At 35.0% G+C, this 21,851-nt stretch overlaps 1 protein-coding gene across 3 annotated transcripts in view; it reads left to right on the top strand.

Moving 5' to 3' along the window:
• Positions 1 to 19,724, top strand: part of THO1 (nuclear matrix protein-like protein) — a 33,085-nt gene extending 13,361 nt beyond the window's left edge. For 2 of the 3 annotated variants that reach the window (XM_088206366.1, XM_088206368.1), the window contains exons 6-22: positions 604 to 749; positions 877 to 948; positions 3,578 to 3,650; positions 3,741 to 3,806; positions 3,919 to 3,965; positions 6,142 to 6,213; positions 6,456 to 6,581; positions 6,659 to 6,724; positions 6,807 to 6,848; positions 8,209 to 8,325; positions 8,436 to 8,518; positions 11,525 to 11,591; positions 12,918 to 12,989; positions 13,188 to 13,238; positions 15,617 to 15,676; positions 15,818 to 15,967; positions 19,323 to 19,724. In XM_088206366.1, the coding sequence (XP_088062492.1) occupies positions 604 to 749; positions 877 to 948; positions 3,578 to 3,650; positions 3,741 to 3,806; positions 3,919 to 3,965; positions 6,142 to 6,213; positions 6,456 to 6,581; positions 6,659 to 6,724; positions 6,807 to 6,848; positions 8,209 to 8,325; positions 8,436 to 8,518; positions 11,525 to 11,591; positions 12,918 to 12,989; positions 13,188 to 13,238; positions 15,617 to 15,676; positions 15,818 to 15,967; positions 19,323 to 19,586 (1,574 nt within the window). In that variant the 3' untranslated portion in view covers positions 19,587 to 19,724. The remainder of the gene's footprint in view (positions 1 to 603; positions 750 to 876; positions 949 to 3,577; positions 3,651 to 3,740; positions 3,807 to 3,918; positions 3,966 to 6,141; positions 6,214 to 6,455; positions 6,582 to 6,658; positions 6,725 to 6,806; positions 6,849 to 8,208; positions 8,326 to 8,435; positions 8,519 to 11,524; positions 11,592 to 12,917; positions 12,990 to 13,187; positions 13,239 to 15,616; positions 15,677 to 15,817; positions 15,968 to 19,322) is intronic. The other variant, XM_088206367.1, reaches the window with a different exon arrangement.
• The last annotated feature ends 2,127 nt before the right edge of the window (positions 19,725 to 21,851 follow it).

Here is a 21,851-nt window from a genome sequence, read left to right as displayed (position 1 = left end):
ATGCTCTTTTGATATTTGAACCAAGATTTGGGCTCACCATTAACAAGAAAAGGAAAAGAGGTCTGAGGAAAAACTGGAAAGAGGATAAGCTATTCTCCAAAAGAAAAGACACAGAGCAAAAGCTGTATTAATACAAATTAGCAACCAAATGCATTTGCAGCATAGACAAGAAAATATCCCTGAAGAAACTATGCGCTTTAGCAGAAAGAAAAGCACAAAACATTGTCTTTTCTTTAATGTCATCAAAAGATTGAGACATGTGCTTAACTATTGTAGCATTTGTCTCCCGTCAGAGTTCCCAAAATATAGCATAATTAGCCTATCTCCTGAGCATCTTATAATTTGTACTTCAATGAAAACCACATAAGAAGTGGAGATGAAAATCTCCAAGTAAGTATGATGCACCCAAGAAACATGGAAGAAGAAAATCTTTACGAGTCTGGTTAATAGTTAGGCTCTCCTTCTTGGCTGATACTTGGAGCTATATATATTGTGTGTTTTGTTTTCTTTCGGGGCAGTAGTTTAGTAGTTTTCCTATTTTTGATGTTATTCTTGGTACTTATGCTTGCTTTCTGACAGTTTTTTCATTTGGTAATTTGTTAGATGTTGTGCTATATCTTTGTGAGAAAGAACACGTAGAGGGTGGTATGATATTCCAGCTGCTGGAAGACTTGACAGAAATGTCTACAATGAGAAATTGCAAAGATATTTTTGGTTATATAGAAAGTAAACAAGATATATTAGGAAAGGTAAGTTTATAGAATGCTTCAGCACAAATTTTTACATTTTTGTCACTGATTAGTCATTTCATATATGGTTAAGTTATTCGACAATGGTTGATGCTTGTCCTTAATCATACTGTTGTGTTATGCATAGCAAGAGTTATTTGCTCGTGGAAAACTTGTGATGTTGAGGACATGCAATCAACTGCTTCGTCGTCTATCAAAGGTAGACAATGAGTCCATTGTTCTCCTTTTTGGTTTCAGCTAATTGATGTTTCAATGCCAAAAGTTTTTGTGGTTTCCTTGGTAAGAGACATTGGAAGGATTTCTTGTAGTATGATGATAATTGATAATCTTCTTTTCTTGAAATAAAAAGTATGGCATGATTCATTAACTCACAAGCACCAAGGAAATATCAACCCATGTAAAAAAATGTATTTACATGTCAATTAGAATATCAATGAGGTCCTCAAAATCTTCCATTGTATACAGAGGATTATCCATAACCAAAAAGTGTAGGATCTGGAATTATTTATCTTTAACCCTATCAAAATCATCTTTCACCTCTCAAAAGCTCTCATGTATCTCTCTTTTCACATCACTCAAAGATAGCAAGGGGAATGGAACTCACATGTTTCCTTCAACTAATACTCCTCCAGGCCCAAATCTTTTCCATTACTGAACCAGCCATCGCCTAACTAATTTCCATTAACCCGTAAGCCATCGTACATAACTTATACGAAAGTGGACACCAAAGAAATATGTGATTACAAGACTCTACCTCCCTCTTGCATACAAATCAACCATTCACCAAAATCTTTTCCTTCCTCATCGGCTTGTCAATAGTAAGCATACACACACGATCTACTTCCCACACAAAGAAAACAACTCTGGATAGAGTATTAACCTTCCAGATTTGCCGAAAAGGAAAAAATCTTCGAGTGTCATTGTTAATCAGATACGCTTGACCTAGAAACTCCATATTGGTTGGTCATTGCTCTCGTTAATTAAGATGAAGGAGAATGTATTGAAAAGAGTCTCATAATTCTTAAGTTCCCAAATATTGAGGTTTCTCATCACTTCCAGATGCCACTCTCTTTCCTCCCCCCATCCTCCCCCCTCCTTCCATCCCCCCTCTCCCCTCCTTCCATCTTCAAATGACTCAAAAATCATGATATCTTTGTGCGGTGCAATACAGAGATGTGGCAAAACTGATCCCTGAGCAATCCCCCTCTAAGCCAAGCGTCCTGCTAAAAGTTGATTTTGTCCGCAACGTCGACTCTCCACCTGATGCAATGCTGGAATTTGTTTCTATCTATGTATATTTTCTACATCCCTTTCCCATGCAGTCTAGTCAATATCCTGAAGTACCACCTTCTATCCACCATACTGAACTTTGTCACTATCACTCTCCACCATAGGATACCGTTTTCTTTCATGAATCTCGAAACTTTTTAATTTTATCCTACACTACCTAGTGATATTTTTTCTTATCCTCATAGTTGCTTCAAATGAATCTACATTGAATTAATTTTAGTCTCTTGGCAACACTAAATGGGATTGTTGAAACACAATGAACTAAAGGGACACCGTCCAAATACAAAAGAATGATCTCCTAGTTTCTAAAAATATCAATGATGTCCCCTAGGTGGTCCTTGTTGGGGACTAGGCGAATCTTGGACTAGAAACAAAGGATCTCAATTATTGGAGACTGAGAATCTTTCCTATTTTATTAAGTTCAATATAATACTTCCGTCTGTAGCCAGTTTTCTATATAATTAAGTTCTTATTCTTGATTTCACAATTGTTGTCATATCCATAGATATGTGAAGTGTTTCTCCAGAATAACAACAAGAGCAATGCAAATGTTTCAATTTATTCTTTTACAAACAGTGATATCTAATTATATCAAGTGGGAACAACTACGTTCAAACTCTCTCTTTGTTTTCTGTCCAAATTACCCACAAAAATGGCCAACAGAATGAGAGCAATCAGTTTTTTCTGTTTCCCGTCTGCCTTGATATCGTACATTCCCTAGGTTCATCTGCAGGCTCCACTGACTTCCCAATCACCCACTGACTTCTATACTTGCAGGATAGAAGTTACCATGACAACAGATGATTGGGAGACTCTTCCTTGTGTCGGCACAAAAAGAACAACCATTGACAAGCACCTTCTTCGCGTTCTCAAGTTATCTGGTAGAATTTTGCTCCAAGCAGCTTCCCAAGCCAGAAATGAAATATGAGTTGTATTCCTTGTTTTCAAGATCTTCTTCCTAGTAAAAGGCTTCCAGGCGGAACTGTAAAGGAGCCAACTTGAGGGGATACATCTTGAAAACTAGAGGGTCGATTTCTGCTCCATCTAGTTGGTGATCATGTGAAGTGGGGAGTCGTACTCTAGATAGGCACCTCATGATAAAGAGATTGGTTAATCATTCTCTCACAAGAATAGTTGCTCTTTTTCTCCTTTTTTCTGTTCTTTTTTGTACTCTTTTCTCCCCTTCATTAATATTTTTCTTTTATATATTAGAAAGAAAAATCATGTTTACATTCTTGGACAAAGTTGAACAGCCTTAGAAATTGATGTCTGAAACTCACAATGCACCAAACATGTTTACATTCGCACCAAACATCCTCCTGAAACTCACAATGCACGTTCTCCAATTTTAAATGGGATACTTGAAACAAAGTCTTCCCACCTGCAAAATCAACATCATTTTATCAGAAAAAGAACTTATTGAAACTAATTCTACTCTTAATCTTTTTGGTAATTTTTATTTAAAATTCTTGTGGCTAAAATGTCATCTTCTGTGATTCAACTTTCTTGAGATGTATTCTGCTTTTGCTTTGAAACAGGCGAATGATGTGATTTTTTGTGGAAGAATTCTCATGTTTCTTGCTCATTTTTTCCCACTATCTGAACGGTCAGGTATTTTCTGTTGTTCAGTCTTTATGTTCAATTTCGTTATGCTTATAGTTTGTGGAATAGCTTTTTTAGGTCTTTTTCAAAATTTTGCAGCTGTGAATATAAAAGGTGTTTTCAATACATCAAATGATACCAAATATGAGAAAGATCCTCCTCTTGGTACATTTCGGGCACATCGTACATTATTAATTAAGTTTCAGGTTTTAATTTTTATTTACTATTTGTCGGAATCTTGCTTGATCGTGGATACTAATCTTTCATTGCTTCTCAGGAATTTCAGTTGATTTCAACTTTTATAAAACCTTTTGGAGTCTACAGGTAAATTAGCCTGCATTTAGACAGTAATCTATCTGTTGATTAGTCAAATTTTGACTTATGTATTTGGTGCTTGCACCTCTTTTCTTTCTCTCTCTCATCTCCATGCAAACACATGCATAGACAAGCAACTGTATGCATACACACAAATCTCTCTTTCTCTATCTTCTTGATGTGACACCACCAGGAAATTGACATGCATAATATACTTTACTAGAGATAGTTATTTTCCTTCTCTCTTTTCCCCCATTCTTGTTCTCCCCATTTCGTTTCTTTTCTTTTAGCAGTTTAAGAGTATTTGTGGTTGCTTGAGTCTTGCTCTATCTCTCTCTCATGCTTATGTGCGCATCTTGGTTTAGCTGCATCAATATTTGATTTTAGAATCCCATTTTTACAAACATTGTCTCAAGTTTGAACAATGCTCTACCAGCTTCTTGATTTCCTTGTCTTTCTTATATATATATATGTAAGATAGAGAAAGGGAAAAGAGGAAGGTATATGAGCAGAGGTTAAAAGATCATCCCAGACAACAGAAAAAGAAAAAAGAAACACAAACAATAAAAAGAAAATCATTACAGAACTGAAGCCCAGGCCCTTTGATAATAGCTAAAGAGATATCCCTAAAATACATATGAGGCTTAGTCCAAAGAGAAGTCAAAGAAGTCATTCCGTTCTGAAGAATGGTAAAGAATGATCCTTAAATAACCTAGGATTTTTGTTAACAGCTATTTTGCAGCTAGTATATTGTCGATTAGCTTATTAAGCATAGTTGTAGATGGCAATAATCAGGAGTTAATTGCTGTATCTAGAGTTGCTATTTAGGGGCATTTTCTTATTTCATTGCTTTGTGATGGTTGCTGAATTTATCTTCCTTAGTCTTTACCTTGTAATTCTTTCCTCTCTTATTTAAATTTCTTCCTTTTTATCAAGAAGAAAAGATAAATTAACCAATACTTTTATCTGAAAGTCTGATAAGCTTATAATCAGTTTATGAAATTTGAAACTTTGAGTCAATGTGATGGCTCCCATATTTTGTTTTGGGAAGATCTCTGGACTGGGGATCTCCCCATTGCTAATCTTTTCCCTCGCTTCCTCTCTTCATGCCATCACGCTCTCATATGCATTTCCTTCATCAGATGGATGGGCAAACCACTTGGAATTTCTTCTTTAAAAACCTCAACGATCATGACCCTGAAGACATGGTTTTTTTTTCTTCTAACCTCCTTGAGCCTTTTTGTATCTCGACTTCCTAATAGTACACTTTGCACCTTGGAGTCCTCTAATTTGTTCTCTTGCTGGTCTCTCTTTTCTCATCTCACCCATACTTCCTCTAGCCTCCATGAGTGCCTGTGCATATTTGGAAGACTAAGATTTCCCTAGGAGGTTAAGTTTTTCGCTTGGACAGTTGCTCTTGATAGGCTCAATACTAATGATCTGATCCGTCGACCTATTCTTGCCATTTCTCTGAATACGTGTTCTATGTTTTAAGTTGGTAGAATCTAATAGTTATCTCTTTTTTAGCATTTTGAGGTAGCTTGGAGGCTTTGTTCTGTCTTTTTAAATATTTTCGGTTGTTGTTGGGTCCCCCCTCTATTGACTGTTTTCTTTCTAATCCTAAATGGAGGCAAGAATGAGAAGGATGTTTTGTGTGTTGTCGAGATGTACTATTTTGGCTATTCTGTGAGTGTCGTGGTTAGTGCATAATGCTAGGGATTTCCAGGATCAAACTAGCCATCCATCTTTATTTTGGGACATAATGGCTTTCTTTGCTGCTTTATGGGCTAAGTGTCATGATTATTTTACGGATTTTTGTTTGGCTATCAGCAAAGGGTCTGAAATACTTTGTTATTTTGACGATTTTTTTTTCCTTTTTAGGAAGATTTTTTGCCCTCTGCCTTTGTACCTTTCTCTCCTCTCTCTTATAATATGTTTTTCATCCAAAAAGAAAAAAATGCAGTGAGAAAAATTAACAAATATACTGTTATTACAATTGTTTTTTTGTTCCACCATCTTTACTTATGCAGTGTATGTGCATGTCATTGATCTTTTATTTTAAAGCTCTTGATTTTGTCCTTCGTGCAAAAAGAGAATCTCCGGGCCTTTGTTAGCCACTTCTGATATAGTCATGAGGAGAGATTCTCACATAAGTGTACTGATACTTTTTTTTTCTAAACTACAGGAACATTTTTGTAGCCCAACGTCTCTAACTATTGCACCTAGCAAATGGCAGAAATTTACATCTAACTTGATGGTATGATTTTTAAATGCCTAAACAATTGTCTCATTTTAATTATGTTGTTTCTTTGTCTGTTTTCCATATGTTCCATAAGTATAGTTGTCAATGGCATGCATTTCATATGTTGAAAATTTTTTCCAGTGAGGATATGTTATCTCTATTTTTCTATCCAATATTCAAATCCATCCAGAAAAAGATTCACAGAAATTGGTGACTAATTGGTAATTCACTCCTTTTCTCAATTTTCAAATGTTTAGGTTGTATTGAATACCTTTCAAGCCCAGCCGTTAAGTGATGAAGAGGGACATGCTAATAATCTGGAGGAAGAGGCAGCAACCTTCAGTATAAAATATCTAACAAGCAGTAAATTAATGGGTTTAGAGGTAACCACCATTTAGATGGTGTCTGTATATAGTTTCTAGCAATCGGTCTTAGCTGTTCTATTTCTATTTGATGACAGTTAAAGGATCCAAGTTTTCGACGCCATTTTCTTGTGCAGTGCCTCATATTGTTTGACTATCTGAAGGTAATAATTGTAAACGTATCAACTCTAAGAATGTATGTTTCCTTCATCTAATGGATGAAATCCAACTCTTGCTTTCTCATAGGCACCCGGGAAGACTGACAAAGATTTGCCATCTGAAAGCATGGTTAGTGCTTTTCCATGGTTGGTTTATGAATCTATCCCCCTCCCAATGTTTTTTAGTTAGATGGATATTGCTTTGTTTTCATTAATTAAGTTATCCAAAGCAAACCTTTTATTTTGTAAAGTCTACTCAATTGTTGTTTAATTTTCTTTGTTGCAAAATTTGGTTGTTGTTTGATGGGTTCAAGTTTTGTTGTTTAATAGCTAATTAGGTCATTGATTCTGTCTGCAAATTGGGGAATAGCTTCATGTAACGAAGCAGATTTTTGATCATATTTTAATAGCTGATGAAGTTGTTGAGTCCTTTCTCAAGTTGGGTTTACCTTTGTGGAGAGTAGGCAAATTCTTGATGCTCTTCTAACAGCTAACAAGGTTATTGATACCATCCTGAAATTTAAAGAGAGTGGAGAGGATTTTTATTTCATTGGATATTGAGAAGACTTACGAACATCTGTCGTGGCCTTTCTTTTATATCTCTTGGAAGGATCAGTTTTGAGGAAAGGTGGTGCAAGTGGCTCTAACAGTGTATCTCCACAGCTTCCTTTATGGTTTAACTTGATGGAGTGCCTAATGAGGTTTTTAAGCCTATAATTGCTGTGGTGGATTACAGAGCCATTACTAGGACTTTTGCTCCTAATAACAAGACTGTAACCTATCTGTCAATTTTAACCACTCTGACCTGCAGCCCCCAGGAATAATTATCTTCTTCTTTCTACCTGCAACAAAAAATTCGATAATCATTGAAAACCTTTCCTCTTGGATTCTCACTCACTAAAGGCAGAATGTTTATTGGGTCCTCTAAACACCATTCAACAGAATATTGATTTCTAGCTGCCATAATCCCTGAGAAAATCCTTAAATCACCATGAGAATCAGAAATTTGAGCCCTCTGACAGACTTGGAGATGCTAATTACCTACCATAATAACACAGAAAGTTCAGAGAACCATAGTTACCATGCACTTCTTTTACCACATGACATACACCTGTCTCAATGAGTGGGAAGGTAAATATGACTTCTCTGATGTTCTTATTTCATAATCAACTCTAGCAACCTCCTCTATTATATGGTAAACTGAGTGGGAAGGTAAATGTGAGTTCTCTGGAGTTCAGTTTCTTCAAAAAGTTGTTTCCTATTATCTGATGTCAGTCATTCGACATTATCAAATCAGCTATACTTTTGATGCATGTATAATTGAATAATACGTAGTTTATACTTCATGGGAATTTGTCTCTATCTTTTGCAATATTGTGACTCAGCTGCCTTGCTTTCTTGCTTAGAGCTGTAGATAGACCTAATTAATGCATATATACATATTGCAAAGTGCAAAATATTTCTTTAACATCCATTCTTGTTTATTTTAGAAGGAAGAAATAAAATCTTGTGAGGAGCGTGTAAAGAAATTGCTTGAGATTACTCCGCCTAAGGGAAAAGATTTCCTTCATAATGTTGACCATATATTAGAACGTGAAAGAAATTGGGTGAGCTTATCCTCTCTCTTTCTTGATATTATGGATCGCGTGTACTTCTATTTTTCACATAACAATTGTCTTGCCATGTCCCAACGCATTCCAAATGTTTGTGTCCTCAGTTTTGGTGGAAACGTGACGGGTGCCGACCATTTGAAAAACAGCCAACAGAGAAGAAACCGGTCCAAGATGGAGCTAGAAAACGGTATGCAGTTTTATACATTAATTTCCTTCTTTTAAGAAATAAATCTTATTATTTATTCTTATTAGCAGTAGTTATCCCAGAATTTTATATGCTCAATACCTATTGTTTTTCCCTCTCTTATGGGGGAGATCATGTTGGAAGACCTGGATAGTCAATGTGAGGAATCATGCATGAGGATCTTTTGCATAATTATTGTCTTTAATGTTAAGCGTATGGATAAAATGTTCTTTCTTCTTTTTTTCATTCCTCCAAAGCTATAATTATTCAAGAATAGGCATCTAGTCCTTTTAGGTAGAAGAAGAAATATTTTTGGAAAGATAAAAAAAGAAGTTACATAATTTGAGGATTAGATATGCTCTTACAACATAAAAATTAGAAAGCTAGAAAACAAGGTGGCCATAACACAAGATACTACCCATTTCTTTTGCAAAACAACTAAAGAGACCGAAAGCCCTCACCTGAAGTGAAGCTGAAAAAAACACCACTTTGTCCCAATAGAATATGGAGATTGAAAAGTGATCTTTAAAGAATTTGGCATTCTTCTTCAGCTACAATATCCATGAATTTGCAATAAATAACTTATCTCTATTGCATTTTCCACTCCTTACTCATACCAAAACAATGTAGAAAAAGTTGATGGAAACCTCAATACCTAAACCGCCATCCTTCTTAGGAAGGAGCGAACCTCCCAACTACCAAGATGATCTCTATTCTCACCAGCATCCAACCACCGAAAGCATCTCGTAATTTGTTTAGTGCTCTTGGCTACTATTGCCGAATTCTAAAAAGGGAAAGGTAATGCATGGGATGCTAGATAAGCATGTAATCAGCAAAGTTACTCTAGCACCAATAGAGAAAATGGCAACCTTCCAACTTCCTAACTCTTAGAAATCTTCCCCACAACTGAATCTCAAAGAAGATCTAGGATTCCTCCTCCCCAAAGGAACTCCAAGATACATAATCAGCTTTCCCAAAATATAACATTTTACAATAGTGTTCAAATTCCTAATAACATTCTCCTCCACATTAATGTCTGCCAAGACAGTCTTATTTTAGACGTGAAACATATATAGATAGGTCGTGGGCTGTAATATTTCAGCAGAGATTCAATAACAAGGTTTCTCCTTTTCTCTGTAGCTCTTTCTAACAACATGGTATTAAAGCGTCTGCAATCTAAAGGAGTGTGCTATTTTTATCACTCATCTGTAGGCTTAAGTTTTGCTATTGGAGTGTACACACTTGCAGATTTTACTGATTGCAAACTAGTTGATTCATCTGTGAATTTGCAAGGAAGTGATCATTGTTGATGCAAAAAAAAAAAACCAGCTTGGGAGTAAGAATGGCTTGCTTTATGAGAACCTATCCTTGCAAATAGGTCGTATGGAGTTAGATGGAATTTTACTTGTGTGGTTAACATCCTCTTTATGGTTCATCCAAGCTCGAGGTCTGCCAGGGTGTCTCCTTCACCATGTCATGGTCCGTCAATTCCATGCAAATCCAAATTGCTCAAGGTTATTTGTCGCTAATTACTTCCCACAAGATTTAGAATTTAGCATCTCAAACTTACTCAAGCTTGCTCATTCTTAAGTGTGAAACAATTCGCAGTGAACTATGAGATAAGGTACATGGGACAAAAGAAGGTGAGATTATTGTTTCTCAATATTTTACTGAATTGACTGGTTCATGGCAAGAACTTGATTAATATACAGCCTTTTGGCAAGCTTGCTTGAATATGCTGCTAAGTTCTAAAACTTGTGGAGAAGGAGCATACATACGACTTTCTTGCTAGTTTGAACATAGAATATTGCTAAAAGAATAAACTGAAATATTATCCTTGTTGGCATGTAGAACATATTCTTATAGATGTCAATACACTTTACGAATAGCTGAAATCATTGACCAATGTCTCTCAGATGAGGATCACTTGAAATTTGACTAGTGTGGGAAGCCGAGGCATACTGAAGGGTTGATTGAAGATGCATGGCTGACCAACTAGGGTCTATGGGATAAAGAAACAAATGGGTTTCACAAGGCCACGAGCAAGCCTGTTCAAAACTATGGAACACGTGACAATTAATACTAGGATTTTTCCAATGAAGAGGAGGAAATCATAAAACATTTCTGGTCTTGGCTAGAGTCACACTGAACTACAGTTGCTTCTTTCCAATTCGGATTTGCATGATGATTCATAGATTATAGGTTCTACACCAAAAAATACGAAAAACTTCTATAGGCATCGTCTAACAAAAACCAGACAAGGCCCCCCTTTTTTTTTTTGTTGTAGATGGCTTGGAATGGGTAAGAAGATGGCAGAACCAAAACAATAATGTCCACTAAATTCTGTAACTTAATTCTCTTATACTATGGTAAAACAATATATTGAAATATTGCCCTTGTTATTATGTTTGAAGGAATCGCATATGATATTTATAGGGATACCTAGGAGCAAGAAAAGAAGACTAAAATAGAACCTAACTGTATAGGACATTAGCTACATCTGAAACAACTGAGAAATGCCCTATTATTCTCTAATAGCTATCTTTCCAAATAATTTAGAATCATGTCAAGTTTTTCTGTGTTGCTTCCATTCAAAATTCTAAATTTTAATGTTGATTGTGGTTGGAACATAATACCAAAATTCTTAATTATTGTATTAGTCTTACATATGCTCTTTTGCTAAATTCTATCTTCACATGCCATTTGGAATAGTATGATTTGTTTTGGCACTCTTTGGGGCTAAGGCACTTAGATTTTTTCAGATTATCTATGTCTATTCACATAAAAGAATGAGGATGCTGTCTTGTATTGGTATTTGCCACATTCTCCTTTCTTGATTCCTTTTTTTGTTTTTCTTTATTTTTTTAGTAGGATAACTGATTCTTGTTCTTTGTTATTCTGTTTCCATCTTAACAATATCATCTTTTTCTATCAAAGAATTTCAATGTTGATTATGTCCATGAAGCTCCTTTTGAAATCTTTTCCTAATATGCAATTAAAAAATTACAGGAGGCCAAGGTGGAGATTGGGAAATAAAGAACTTGCACAGTTGTGGAAGTGGGCAGATCTGAATCCGGTGTGTATTATTTGTTCACCAACTTCAGGGAATTTCAGTAGAAAAGCAGTGTAGGATTATAAATTCAAAAATATATCAAGTAGTCTACGAGGATGATGCTGCATTTGTCCAACCAACAAACAAGCAACCTACTCAGTCAATCAAGTAGAATAATGAAAGGAGAGAACTATAGTGAAAGGATAGGAGGAAGAAAGGGAAGAAGGGAAGAGGAATGATGGTATTGAGAATAGATGATTGAGAAAGAGAGGAGTAAGGAGAGGGAGGATTTGGGAAGAAGAAACCAATAGAAAATATGGGAGTAGGAGAAAATCGAAACAGCTTGTAGTGTGTTCATTAAAAAAACATCATGGTTTCTTAGGTTTCAAAAGGATAGGTATGAATAGAAAAAAGCTTGGTCTGCACAATGTGGCTGCTCAATAACAATCAAGGGAACAACTCGCAACCCAATGTTAAAAGTGAGCCAAAATACCAAATGAATGCTAATGCTATCTTTCCCACAGTCCCACAATCCTAATTAGAGCTTAGAAGTGTATTTGGATTCGCTTGAATTACTGCATATCTGTTATTAAGAATAACAAATTTTAAATCTTATAAATATTTTGACATGTATCTTCTTCTTTTGTATGTTAACGGCACCCCTTTACTTGTAAATATTGTACATACTTCTTTTTAAAAGAGCACAAAAATAATAAAATTATATAACCTGTTTTGGAAATGTATGTTAGCATCTAGAACACTTGTATGTTTGGGTTCTGTGTCAATAGGAATTCCAATTTTATCAATGAACTTTCAAGATCAAGTTCATTTTCCTGATATTAGTAGGAACATTAAAATTGCATTCTCCAGCATGAAAACTGTTGCTATCTTGCTTGCCTAATGTTTAGGATTTTGGTAACAACCTTGCAAGTTGCATTATCTACTCAGAAGAACTACTTGTGCTGCAATAATGCATTGATCAATGCAGCAAGTTGAAGGGGTTAGAAAAAAAGGTGCTGGCAATAGGTTTGCCAATAGGCCAAAAGGCACAAAACAGTTAAGGTCATGAATACACCATCTGCTCAGATAACTGAGCATAAAATTCAGTCAAATTTGCTGACATGATTTTATGACATTGTTATATAATCATGTTCTTTGTTGGATTACATAATCTAGAACTTCCTCTGACTTTGCGAGTGGAGACTTTTGAATACTAATTTAACTTTCCAATGAGAGGGATGCCTTATGTCCTCTAAAGATATGTCGTTCCATTTTTATTTTCCCTTAAGCTACTTCATGATTTACCATTTGTTTAGAATTCTGCATAATTTATCTTTATTGACATGGCAGAATGCCCTGGTTGACCCTCAACGTGTTCGAACTCCTGCTATCACCGAGTACTGGAAACCTTTGGCAGAAGATGTAAGCACTCATTTACTTGAAATTTATTGAGACACTCAAATGATATAGCAGGTGTTTGTTATTCTAATTCCTTGGAAGATATAGTCGGTGTTTGTTCTTCTCATGTGCGTTTCAAATTCTTATGATGGAAACTTATCTTGTCTGTATCTGTTAGGTTTGCGTTTAATTTTCTGATTTTGTTTTCTTTTATAATCTCAGATGGACCCCTCAGCAGGGATAGAAGCTGAATATCACCATAAAAACAACCGAGTAAGTTTTTTCTTTTTTAAATATTCATACTTCTACAGTGTCATTAATGACTTTCCAATGGTGTTTTCTACAATGCGGTATTACATTTTGTCAACTGTTCCACATGCTGAAGCAAGCTTATTCTTTTGGAAATATATAATTTATAGGAATTTCTTGCAGAAAAAGTTAGAGAGGTTTTGAAATGTTAAAATATCAACAACATTAAAATTTTAAATTTTATAGATTTTTTTTGTCTAATAAAATTGCACTTCTTTTAAATAGGAGGGGAAAAGGATGACTAAGTTGACGCTTGAATTGTAATTCCAGGCTGGTAAATATGAAAGGAGCATTAGCAACTTGTTTGCTTCTATAGACTGGAAAAGGCTAGAATTACTTGTCGAATTAGTGTAAGAACAAAGGATCATTTTGTCTACGAACTGTGCCTACACATCAGACAAATTTCTTAGGAAAAAACTCCAAAGAATCAATGGAGAACTTTGGGCATGGAGTGGAATTCCAGATCCTAAGCAGAGGAAAGAATTCCTATCTCTCGTCCCTCTTGATTTTTTGGGTCACTAAGAATGAAAGGAATTCCGGAATTCTTGAACATACCACAGTCTCCTTTATTTCCATTAAGGATAATTGCACTAGGACCCTGACCCTGTGTATTTTGTTTAAGGATGATCCTATTACTCATGCGGTGGATATCATAGATCTTTTCTGTTGTTTATCTTTTGAGTGAGATTCCTTCTTTTACATATGGGTGGCACCTTGTAAGGATCTGAGTGCAAATAGAGAAAAATATATTAGGAAATATAAGATCTGCAGGGGTGCACGAAAAAAACTATGGAAATGTTTGCAGGAAATCCAAACCCGAGGGGTCTTTAATCATCTCAAACTCTTAGTTAACTAGCCACTTCTTCTTCCATCTTCATCCAATGAATTTAGGAATTTTCTCTACAACTCTTTAGATTTCCATGGAATATTGACTGTTTATTTACTTGTTCATGCATATGTTTTTTCTATATAAATCACCTATTTTTATCTATTTAATCAATCAATGAATGAAATATTTTGAATACATTATTATTATCTCCCTTAAATTTTTATCTCTCTCAATATCTATCTTTCTCAAGTCCTTATATTTCTCCTCTCACTCTCACTCTCTTTATCTCAAACCCGAATACATAGTTTCTTAAAACAGAACCATGTACCCGGGTCGTGACACACCTCCAAGGTGGCATGCAATATGGTGTACGTTTTTGCAACATGGAGAGTTGTAGGTTTATCCTCCAGCATTGGATGTTTACTTTTCCACTCATTTGAGAGGTAGGATGAGAAGGAAAGAGTACAAGGTTTATGATAATGGCAGTGTCTTTCTTGGGGGGTTGGATTCTATGGTTGGAGTATTCTGCAGGGTCTTTAGTCAATATTACCAGCATTCCTTGTCATATTTAGAACAAAGTGGTGCTTTTGATTACAGACATAAATCGTAAGTTACTAATATGCCTAATCATCTGATTAACTGTGAAAGAGACAATTAGAGGGCTTTCGAACAGGTTTCTAGACCCATCAGATATAATTCTTAATATTTGGCTTCAAATCCTTAGTCTGTGGATGAATAGTCACAATCTCATTGAGCAAGAATAACTGATGGACTTTGTGGATATTTTATCTTGTATCTTGTAACTAATATGTACCATTCTTCTCATGCGAGAATAGAATGTTATGTTTTATTAATTACATGGGAGTATTTTACTAATATTCTTCTATACAGTAAGTTACACATATATACTTTCAAACAGTTCTTTTTAACAGAAAAGAATAAGCTTAAACACATAATACATCCTTGTACTATTCCATTTTTCTATTTAAGCTCTTAATGTATATTTTGGTCTAACCAGGTCCCTGTAGTTTTAGTAATTTCTCAAATGAGCCCCAAACTAATCTTCTTCCTCGCCAACTAAAACTCCCCACCAAGCCCTAAGCTTGACCAATCCCAACCCCAAAAACATCCCAGTTCTTGACCTGTCACGTATGGCAGAGAAACGGAGAAGCAGATAAGCAGATAAGCAGAAGTCCACATAGAAGCAGAAGCGAAGCAGATGGCTCTGTAGCATTTTGAGAAGCAGATAAGTGGAAGTAGACGACTCTATAGCGTTTTGAGAAGTAGATAAGTAGAAGCAGAGAAGCACACTGCGAATGAAGGGGAGAGAAGTAGAAAAGGAAAGAGAATACAATTGTTTCCCCTTTATTCTTTTTTTACCATATGTGTATATATAACTAATGTACATGCATTTATGGATATATTCAGCTATATGTATATGTAGTATGGAGTATTGACCTTCACCGATTAAAGCTTTGCCTTTTAAATGATACTGCATAATGTTTTTATGCAGGTTTACTGCTGGAAAGGCCTTCGATTCTCAGCACGACAGGACTTGGATGGTTTTTCTAGAGTATGTGCCATTTAAAACTCTCAATATGTAATTGCAGTTCACTGACAATGGCATTGAGCGAGTTGTGCCTCAAGAACTTTTGCCATTTGATGTCCAGTCCAAATACCAAGCCCACTGAAACTTAAATGAATATAATTGCAGTTCACTGACCATGGTATTGAGGGAGTTGTGCCTCTGGAACTTTTGCCACTTGATGTCCGGTCCAAATACCAAGCTAAACCCAGTGACAGGTCTAAACGTGCTAAAAGAGAAGAAACAAAAGGTGCTTCACATCAAACTGAGGAAACTCAGGTATCTTTTGCACCTCATTTTAAATTTTTATTTTTTTTCTTTTGTAAAAAGTTCAATCCAATTACAAAAATGAATATGAAAAAAATTGCAGTGAGTAGATGGGCTGTTCCTTAAGATTGAGAAACTATCAAGTTTACCTGTGTATGTCCTATAATTTCGTGAGCAGTTACTTGAAATGGTACCTACCACCCAAAAATGCATAATAGAGATGGTTAGACTAAGGAACCATCTACCAAATTATGTTGATCATTCTGCCTCTGATTAATATGCACAAATGTGGTGTGATGTACTGCAAAGCTAGTGAGCTTGATAAAGAGAAGTAAATAGTTAGAAAAGTGAGCAAAGGAGATAAAAAAATACAACTGTCCTGGATGTGTAGGCAAGAATCAGAGAGGATCTTCTTTCTTCTTAAAAAAGATTCTAATTCTTATATTAGGTTAGGACTTGTGATTTTTGGCCTAAGAAATTGAGTGCTTTTAGGAATCTTCCTTCTTTGCTTCTGCATCAGATTGTTGATCGATGTTGATGAGTAATGGCAAACCTACTATAGTTATGTACCAAGGATGGGAAGATTTTCCAGAAAGTTTTTGTTATTATTTAGACAGAAATCCAATTGGGTTCTTGATTGCCCATGCATTAATATGCAAATATAAGTTTTTTTTTAATGGAGCTCAGAAAGAAAGTAAGACATGCTAGCTTCATCAGAATTATTAAATTTCGAATATAAGAATCAAAGGATGACTTTGGTTATCAAATGATTGAACAAGCTAGTAACGATTTACTTAAGATACCTAGCTGACATCCATAAAAATATTTAATGAATTATAAGTTCAATATATCATGTTTAGTAGGAAGACAAATATTCTCTGCTCATAATCAGAGAGTCTTCCAGAAATTGTGTGAGACTAATAGTTTTCGCTTCTCACCTCATGCAAAAAACTTTTTTCTCCACTTAGCCTTATCCCCCTCAAGGAGTATTTTACTGATAGGTTCTATAGGAACCTGATGATCCTATTTGGTCAAATACCTGACAATGAACTCCTATGTTTCTTTGATTATAATACTATGACTGACAAAAGCTTTTGGATATTATCTTCTTAGGTATACAATTCCTTTTCCTCTTTGCTTCAGTTCCATGTGTGGGATGGCTCTTCTATTCTCTTCTTGGAGGATCCTCGGTTGGGAGAGTAACTATTTTCTACTATAATTTCCTTGCATTCATGGGCATTTTCATGCCATGATAACCCTATCTTTTTTTCCTGAATCACCAAGATTCCTACTTCTCTTGGAACTAAATTTTAGAAACCTCGATGACAGGGAATCTTTGGATTTGGTCTCTCTTCTTACTATCATTGGATCCTTCCGTTAGTCTTTCGAGACGATCTTTAATAAAATTTAACTAAGCAATGGGAAGAAACTTAAAGGACAGTGAAAAGGATTTAGAAGGAAAAGAAAAAAAATTTCTCTGGTCAGATTTTATAATGAGAATAAATAGAAATTTTTTCATTGAAAATTATATTTCTCCTTTCCTTTTCTATTCCCCCAATTTGTAAGAGAGAAATTGGTTTTAATAGAAAATGGGGGATCTTAACGTTCCTTTTTTTTTTAAAGAAAAGTATAGAAGTGTATTGATGATAGGTGCCAAGGGGGCACGGCCCATGTACAATTTTACATATTGATGAGTATATCTACAATGGAAGCAAAATCAACATTACTATCAATATGATGCTCAAGTATGGTAGAGCTTAAATAGTGAAGCCAATTGTCTTTTAAAGTGTTGAAGTCTAATTCTTTTCCGTCAAAAGCATGTTTGTTTCTTTCCTTCCAAATGACCCAAAATACCGTGAGGGGGATGAGTTTGAAGAGTTTGTTTCTTTTGCTAAGACCTTCCCAAGCAAGAAGTTCCCCAAATATTGTGTTTGCCATGACCCAAGAAAGCCCCAGCAGGCCAAGAATCATCACCCAAAGTTTATGAGAGAAAGGACATCAAAGTAGAAGATGATTACACAATTCTGGACCCATTTTACGGAGATAGCACCTGTTTGCTATAGAAATTCCTCCTCTCATAAGATTATCCAGGGTAAGAATTTTTTCTTTAGCAGCTTCCCATGCGAAGAAAGGGATTCTGGGTGGGGCACCAGATTTCCAAATGATTTTAGCTGAAATTTTCAATTGATTTCTGCTGATCCGGCCATCCAGGTAGTCATAGAATGAGCTGACAGTGAATTTGCCACTGTTTTTGTGTTTCCAGCACAACTTGTCTCCATGATTTTTAATCTGGATGTGCGACAGACAGAAGTAAAGCTTCATATTCTTCAATTTCCCAATCCTGAAGGTTTCTCGTAACAGTAATGTTCCATGTAATAATGCTGTCCGAAGTGAGAACCCCCTCCACGAGGGCATTTTTGAATTTAGAGATGGTATAAATCTGTGGGAATCTATCTTTGAGAGCTGCAGTTCCGCACCAGGTGTCATTCCAAAATTGAATTTTGTCACCTTTGCCAATAATCCAATCAGTACAATCAAGAAAAGTCGGGCTAATGTTTCTTTTTACTGTACTCATTTTCATTTCTTATCTAGAATAGATTGGTAAACATTCAAGTTTCTTTTTATTCCCACTACTACTCCCAATCTAAACATAATGTAAAGCTCAGTTGAAATTTTTGTCTCTAGATTCCTCTGGTTCTTGCTCTTGTGAATCTTTTTTTCACTTTCTAACTTAAAATACCCCCAATTTGTCTTGGTCTTTACTAATTCTTTCTTGAGGGAAAAGGTTTTGTTCAAGGATAAAGTCTTTGTTTAGGCTATGATTTCTGGAATAAGTAAACAATTCTTCTTTTGAATTCATCTAGAAGTCATTCACTTCAATTAGGAGGAATGAAAATTATATCAGAAGATGGGTAAAAAGAAATGACCCCTGGACCAACTGAAATTGATGGAATTTGGAACGTAATTTTCCAATTCCACCTGAAACTTCCAATAAGTTTAATTTTTACCATTTTAGAGAGAATTTTTTCTTCTCCTAGTTAAACTATGTATATATTTTCTAAATGAATTCTATAAAAATTATTGATTTGTCCCAAACATAGCCTTAGACTGACTTATTAACTCAAATAATACATGCAGTCTCATAGACCATATAACTGATATATAGATCAGTTCTATTAAAAAAGAATTGAACAAGTAAAGGATGTGTTGCTTAGAAGCATGTTGTAGTGAACTCGTGGTTACTTCATGGAGCTTGCTGATAAGAGGCTACATGTACTTTGAAGCACATTCTTGTCATTATGAGCATATTGGTTGTTTAACTTCATTTTATCGTCTTTATTTTTTATAATTAATCCTCTTTTTGCAGACTACAACACGGGCAGGTGAGATTGATGGTGATGGAACCAGAGCTGATATCGAAGCATCAACAGCAGCTATGGACACTGATGCAGCAATGGCCAGCGGCAATATATCGCAAGGAGGCACTCCCACACCTGAAGAGAACCAAAAGCAAAGTCCTGATACAGATCTTGGCCAAGAGGCAGGTCAATTAGAAGCAGATGGTGAAGCTGAGCCAGGATTGATAGATGGGGAGACAGATGCGGAGGTTGATTTAGATGCAGCTGGCTGAGATGTCGATGAAGATGTGTTTTTGTGTTTTGTGTCTTGCACAAGCCAAACATAGTATTAGCTAGCTATCTGGATTAATTCTTAGTGAGCAGCAGACTGTCACAACTCTATATCTTATGCAAATTCAATTTCTTCATCATCTTCTTTCGTCGTTTGATACGGTAGTCCTCATGTATATTACCTAGTGTTTCAGTATTGTTAAAAAGTGAGAACATGATTGATTTCAGAAATTCTTAAAAGGAAACAAACCAAGGTCCAATTAAAACTTGGTAGGAGTCTTAAAATTGGGGAAAGAGTGTTGAAGTAGTTAGGTTTTAATTTCTTAGTTATTTTAGCCAACGTTTACGACTTTATATTAGGCCCAAACTTCTATTCTTTTTAGGCACAAATTTTTTTTTTTTTCTTCGAGTAAAAAGAAACAAACAATTAATAGGGAATGCAAAGCATCCTGCACAACACAAGACGTTTTGGGCTTATTCACAGCTTCCCTAGCCGAAGCATTCTCCACCCAGTTACAATTTATAGAGATCCTCTCATCCTCTCATTACCTTTTTTTAAAAAAAAATAGACCTCTTTTATTGATATCATCATAGCAATACATCATAGTCGGGGAGGTAAGGTCTTCCATACATGAAAACTGGAGTAAGATCGGGCATTCCTAGTAATCCGGTGTGCCACTGCGTTTTCTTGTTGTATGATCCAGTTATCGGAAATGTTGTCTCAGAGTTTACGATAAACCTAAATTCGGAGTTGTTCGGGATCTCGGGAGCTGATGGCGGCTGCTACGTTTTAGGCATCCATCTCCAATATGCCAGGTCCCATCTCTCATTGCTCTGTAAAGTACATTTTTGATATAATTATATATTTTATGAAATTATATACGTTGTAGATTTTATCTATTATTATCATTGGACCCAAAACGTGATTTTGCAGTGACTAATCGTTAAAAATATACCAAATATAATTTTCTCTACTAATTAGCTGCTACTTAACTGTAATAAACTCTAACATGCAAGTAAACGAATGTGTTTACACATTACAAATACTTAAATCAAATGTATTTTAAACTCTCTTCACCCTCCTCTCTCTCTCTCTCTCTCTTCATTGCTAGTTTCTGTAGCTGCAAACTGTGCAAGTTCGCGCTGAGTACAAAATGTTTATGAGATTGTTCATGATCTCTCATGTTTTATAATGTTTGCGACGATAATTTATTTTATTTTTCGTATCGTATCAGCATTCAATTTAATACGTATAGTGTTTATTTATATTTTATACATCGTGTTTTATATTACAAGTACAAGTTAATGTTCGTTCTAACACTAATTAAATAACATTTTAAGTATTTTATATTTTTATGCTAATTATATTTTTAGCTAGAACTTTTTATTTACTCAATAGAATGTTTGTACTCATTTTGCATTGAACTAAAATAACGTTAAGATTACATGGTTAAGTTCAGCACAGTAGTAATACGACCAAAAGATAAAAAATATACATCTGTTTATTGATCTAATGCATATTTATATTACAATTTTTTAAAATGCTTAACATAATACACCTAATATATAACTTGTATATGTATTTTTATCGAGTGATTCTATTTCATCTGTGTTCGATATTATTCTTATATCCATATTGAATGTTTAAAATTTTCATTGTATTATACTAAACTATGTTTATACATTTTATTTATTTGAAATTGGATTAAAAGTAATAAACTTTTAACTCTTAACCCAATATTTTTATCCTAAACTTGTACACAAACTCACATAATTTGGATAAGCCATTATGTTTTTATAAACAGGTTTATTGTTTTGCTTTGATTAGCAGCATCCTTGACATCATTAACTGTCACAAATTTGCTTATTAATTTCCTAAAAGAATTCATATGTGAATTATTGGAGAATTATTTTCAATGATTCCCAGTCTTTTTAAAGCAACCCTCTTCGTCAACCTACCCTGATTAATCACTTATATAATTGCAAACAATCTGCATTAATTAATGCATGCACTTGCTGTAATTAACATGCTTTTAAGCCAACAATCAATATATATACATATATATATATATATAGCTTTGCTAAAGTGAAAGAGAAAATTTCGTGCTGTATAATTGGTGCATGCATGACTACAAAACTGTTTGCATATATCAAGCTGGCTCAGAAATATATTGATTGCTAATTGGAAAAAAAAAATAGTCAAGATATAGAGTATATTAAAACCCCAGATGGTTAATTAAATAGTTTCAACACAACGGTATCGATAA

The sequence above is a fragment of the Carica papaya genome, chromosome 6 (assembly GCF_054855325.1).
Source record: "Carica papaya isolate Zhongbai chromosome 6, ASM5485532v1, whole genome shotgun sequence".
Taxonomy (NCBI): domain Eukaryota; kingdom Viridiplantae; phylum Streptophyta; class Magnoliopsida; order Brassicales; family Caricaceae; genus Carica; species Carica papaya.
The sequence above is the reverse complement of the archived record's forward strand: the minus strand, read 5'-3'. Positions and strand labels throughout refer to the sequence as shown.